The sequence below is a fragment of the Montipora foliosa genome, chromosome 7 (genome assembly GCF_036669935.1).
Source record: "Montipora foliosa isolate CH-2021 chromosome 7, ASM3666993v2, whole genome shotgun sequence".
In the NCBI taxonomy this organism is placed as follows: Eukaryota; Metazoa; Cnidaria; class Anthozoa; order Scleractinia; family Acroporidae; genus Montipora; species Montipora foliosa.
In genome coordinates this window covers 8,806,788-8,811,787 of record NC_090875.1, presented here as the reverse complement: position 1 = coordinate 8,811,787, position 5,000 = coordinate 8,806,788, and the positions used below count along the sequence as shown (strand labels likewise).

The window sequence follows — 5,000 nt, the reverse complement described above, 5'->3', positions numbered from 1 at the left end:
TTTATTTTACAACACTGTTTCTTCCAGTTACCCTTCACAGAAGTTCCACAGCTACATGGTTTCAGCAGTGTATCAAAAGGAACCACATTTGACCCTGTGGCTTAGAATGTTCTCTGTTTATGTTTACAAATGACCTGATAGAATATGTAACAAATACAGACAATGATGTGTTTGTGAATAACTGTTGCTAAGGACGTAGATAGAATCGTCTTTTCACTGCAGGCTGTACATCATTTATGGGAGTCAGGGTGGCTTAGTGGTTATCTATCGGGCCTCCCACCACTGCGAGCCTGGGTTCAATTCTGGCCTCGGCCAGCATGTGGGCTGAGTTTCAGTCTATCTCAACCTGACTCGAGGGTTTTTCTCCGAGTACTCCGGTTTTCCTCCCTCATCAAAATCAACTCACAGCTAATTAACATCTAACTGTGGTGCTGTGCTCCGACATCAAACATGGACTGTATAGCGGCAGCCAGAGACGCCTTTGTATGCTTTCAGCCCGATGTCGTGAGCCGCACCCTTCGCAATTCAGTCCTCGACTGCAAGTAAGGGTGATTAGCAGTAGCAATATTTCTTTATTTATTTATGTACATCATCAGGTTTTGGCTTGATACATAGTCAATAGGATGTTACGCCATGAGCAAAAAACCTGAAGCTACCACAGTTCAGAGAGACGGCTTTATTGGGCCCTTGCCATTATTTAAGTCTGGTAGAAACACTTTCAAGCCCAACTAAACCTCACAGTGTTTAGGTATTGTTACCAACAACAATATCATGGTCTGTTCATTTCAATGTCACTTGTAATCTACATATATTCAGAATATGCATGAAAATATAAAAACTGCCTGACAAATGGCAAAATTAACCTACACAGGCATTTCACATCCTACAGGACTTTTTCATTATCGTGCTCTATGATATGGTGATAATTAAGTAGTGTACTTGAAAAGTAATAAACCCAGACCTTTTTCAAAAAAGCAAAAAGCATCGCTTTATCCAACCATCTTTTCTGAGGGAAGATCGAGGGAGCTTTCATTTGGGAAAACAGTTCATACGAAATATCGCATGCATTAAAGCTCTTTATCACAAGCATCATGAAAACAAAGTCATTTTTACGTGTGTTATCTGAAACAACTTACCTTGTCCCCATCCGAAAAATGACAGCGTTGTTCATCGCAAGAGGACCGCTGAAAACCTTTTCAAAATGGCCGATGAAAAAGACTAATCACCAATCCCCAAGCAGATTCCTCTGGCATAAATTAAGACATAGGCGCTTCAGCTTTATATGATCTTACATGCTGAGATCACTTCACTATGTGGCCTCTTGCCGGCACTCGCTTTACATGTAAAAACAACTTTTCTTCAGATCGATACTTTTGTGTCCGATTTCATCACATCACAACCCTAAGCACAGGGTCCCCACACCGTTTGTATGTTCGAAATATAAAGAAAGTATGGGAAACAATGAAGAGTCCTAATATCGTAAAGTTACATCGAGAAATAACTATGTTAAAGCTCAAAATAAACGTAAACCTATCTCAGTTGTTTTGTATTGTCATTTCTGCGGCTGAGAATGGCGAATTTTAGCGATTTGGTGGGTTTTCCGTTGACTGTTGCTATATGTTATATATATTATAACGTGTAGTAACAGTCAACGGAAACCCACCAAATCGCTCAAATTCGCCATTTTCAGCCGCAGAAATGACAATACACAACAACTGAGATAGGTTTACGTTTATTTTGAGCTTTAACATAGTCATTTCTCGATGTAACTTTACGATATTAGGACTCTTCAAGACTCTTCAATATTTCCCATACATTTCTTAATACATACAGGGTACTCTGTGCTTACGGCCGAGTGCCTCCAGAATTTAGCCGAAATTCTCCCACTTACAAAGGTCGCTCGCCTCCCAGCCCTTTTTCTAGCATCCTGCCAAAAATCATCCCATTTACAAGGCGCTGCAACCTCCAAATCCTGCTCGATTTTTAAGGTCTTTCAAACTACGCTCAGCCTTTTGCCATCGCCATAAATTTGGGACAGAAGTCATGGATCATTGCAATTTGATCAAAATCAGATCTTCCCCAAGAAAAAAAAAATTAATCTGTGCTTTTTGATTGGTTTATTTGATTTTGATCAAGTTCCAATGATCCATGACTCCTGTCCAGATCATATGGCGATGTGTAAGGGTTGTCCGCGTGTGATTTCATCGCCAAGGACAAAGATATCGACATGGCCTCCTCTTGGAATTAAGACCGTCGTTTTAGGAACAAACACGAAACGAAAATCGTGCAAAAGCGATACCTTGAGAGATGTTTTTCACAAGCGAAGCAGCAACATATCTGGGAAAGACAGAATTGATCAGCAACACTAATTCAAGACTAATTTCTTCATATGCACGTGTTGCTTCTGTTTATCGCGTGCGCCGCCAATGAGAACCTCAGCGTTCTTCAGTTTCTTCATATTTTAAAAGCGCGTTTCGCACACCGAACAAAGTAAAGTCAACGTACCTCGAGTCCACGGAAATGTTATCGGCCTTCAAGACATTCTTTGGTCCACTCGATAACAAAGAAAACGACTCTGTGCTCACTTCAAAACCTTGGGAGGTAAAAAGAGTTTTTACTTACTGTAGTGTTTTTTCCCTCCAATTAATCTCTGTACAGATGGTCTGCCGGTTTTTTTGCGCTTAGATTCAAGGAGCCTGGTCGGGAATTAGTGTATCGTGCAACAACGTGCTTTCTTTTGAGTTGATCAACATTAAATGGCAAGCAATCTCTTTACATTGATTGCAAAATTATTCGCAAAGCCAAAAAAAAAACATTAGTCATCGCTAAGTGCGTTGGTGCAGTCAACTCTAAAATAACTACAGAAAACCGTGCCACTTCTTACCAATATTGATTACTCGAAATGGGTGAGTAGACTTAAAAAGCCCGGATTACACTACAGAAACATTTTGGCACGGCTCGGGCGAAATTCTCTATTTTGGAATTCCCCATAATACACTTTGTTTGCCCCCCAAATTTTGCATAAACTATTGTTTTCAAGTGCTCTTGGGGACACTACATATTCCCAAGAGCATTTGAAAACAATGGTTTATGCAAAAGAAAAACAAAGTGTATTGTGGGGAATTTGAAAATAGAGAATTGGCACAGGTTCCAAAAAAAGAAGGTTTGGCTCGGATAAAATTTGCAGTGTAAACAACCTGTCCGTACCAAATTTAATCCGTGCCGAACCAAAATTAGGGAGCTTAAGCAACGACAGCGGCGACGGCAACGAGAACGTCACAAATTTGCATATTTCGTAGGCAAAAACAATAGCTTTGCACGCCCTGCACGTGTGTTTTTCACTTTTGTCCATTTCTTTGCAGTCGTCAGCAAAACTACAACGTGAAACAGCCAAATTTGAGGTTTTATTGACAACGTCATTACTTGAGGATAAATTTTCATTTTCTGCCCTAAATTGAGCGCCGTTCGTACCAGCGTAATTTTAAGGAACTACCACACCCCCGGCATATTAAAAAAGTTGAAATAGTAACGAAGCGATTACAACAACGCGAATTTATATTTTGAGATGACGTTCTCGTTGCCGTCGCCGTTGTCGTTGCTTAAGTTCCCTATTTTTACCCGTGCTGGGACCTTCGGCGAGGTACTCCGAGCACGGGTGAAAATGGTACGGGTGCTGAGAAAATCGGCACGGTTCGGATAGAACAAGTAGTGTAAACACTTTAACGGGCCAAATTTGAGCCTTAATTCATATAAGCTAGCGTTTTTTTTGCGTACATTTCAAGATGGCGGCTCATTCTCCACCAAAATCACGCGGACGTTCTTGATTGTAGTTGAACTGCGCATGTCTCCAAAAGAATTTACGTGGACCCAAAAATGTTGGTACGGTATTTTTGAAAAGGTAAAAATGGTTTAGTGTAAACAAAGTTTGCTGAGCTCCTTTTTGGCACCCGTGCCAATTTCACACGAACCGTGGCAAAAATTTTCTGTAGTTTAAACCGGGCTTTAGTGTCCCTTCCCCGGCCCATGCCAGCGCATTCAAACACCAACCACACAAGGTCGGTGACAATTTTTCAAGAACATTGCTTTCATTTGACGATGGGATGTTGAGGATTTATACTGCAGACACAAGACAGATCTATTTCTGAGCGATTGTTGATCATCACTCCAAGAAATTTTTCTACTACTTGTTGAGATTTGATTATTTTTTCTGAAAATCACAGATGATTTCGAGCAGTGGTATAAAAAACTCGAGCAACTTACATACGGAGGTCTACTTAAACTCACCTTTGCGTTGACCTTGAAATTCGTTGCAAGGTAGCTTGTAATGACGTTTTTTAAGGTATGATACTCTGGACTCTTCACATAGTTGGCAAGTCCAACGCTTTTCATGTATCGAATATCTGGCTTAACTATCGCCAAGCGAATGCATCGTCCCGCGGGAATTAACGTTGCTGCGTGGAAGGGAATATTCTTATCATACCTTATTATCATTCAGCCAATCCCAATAGACCTCTTTAGCTTGTACATTTTGTTTTCCCATTTCAGACCACGTGATGTTCTCAAGGGAATTTTTCTTTTGTTTTTTCATAAGTTATGCGTACATATTCACGTGCATAGGACGACATTTGACAGAAAGTTTTCCCTAGAGTAACATCAAGTGGTCTGAAATGGGAAAACAAAATGTACAAGCTAAAGAGGTCTATTGCTTTGGTATTTTTTTTTCTAATTAGCATGTAGAAAATAGAGTCGGGTAATATTGCTTTGATGATCCAAAGGATGGAATTAGGCAAGCGTTCAATCACTCAGCCGCTGCCCGGCCGGCCCGGCAGGGTTTTCCTTATCAGGCGTTAAGCGGTAAATTTTACCGCTTGTAAGAACACTTGTTACCGCCTGCAAACGCTCAGAAGTCGCTTATCCTTTGCAGAACGTCCAACATTAACTAATTGCTTTACCGGTTTGAAAAGGTCCCTTACCTGTTCTGACCTGTTGCGCTGAAAACT

At 40.7% G+C, this 5,000-nt stretch overlaps 2 protein-coding genes across 7 annotated transcripts in view; one reads left to right on the top strand and one right to left on the bottom strand.

The window, feature by feature from the left end:
* LOC138010401 (putative nuclease HARBI1) overlaps positions 1 to 1,296 on the bottom strand; it is a 64,977-nt gene extending 63,681 nt beyond the window's left edge. For all 6 annotated transcript variants that reach the window (XR_011124461.1, XR_011124462.1, XR_011124464.1 and 3 more), the window contains exon 1: positions 1,137 to 1,296. Coding sequence is in view for 1 of the 6 variants with exons in the window: in XM_068857354.1 (XP_068713455.1) it covers positions 1,137 to 1,171 (35 nt within the window). In the remaining 5 variants the exon portion in view is untranslated. The remainder of the gene's footprint in view (positions 1 to 1,136) is intronic.
* Positions 1 to 5,000, top strand: part of LOC138010371 (guanine nucleotide-binding protein-like 3 homolog) — a 381,170-nt gene that overhangs the window by 210,901 nt on the left and 165,269 nt on the right. The gene's annotated exons all lie outside the window — the stretch shown is intronic.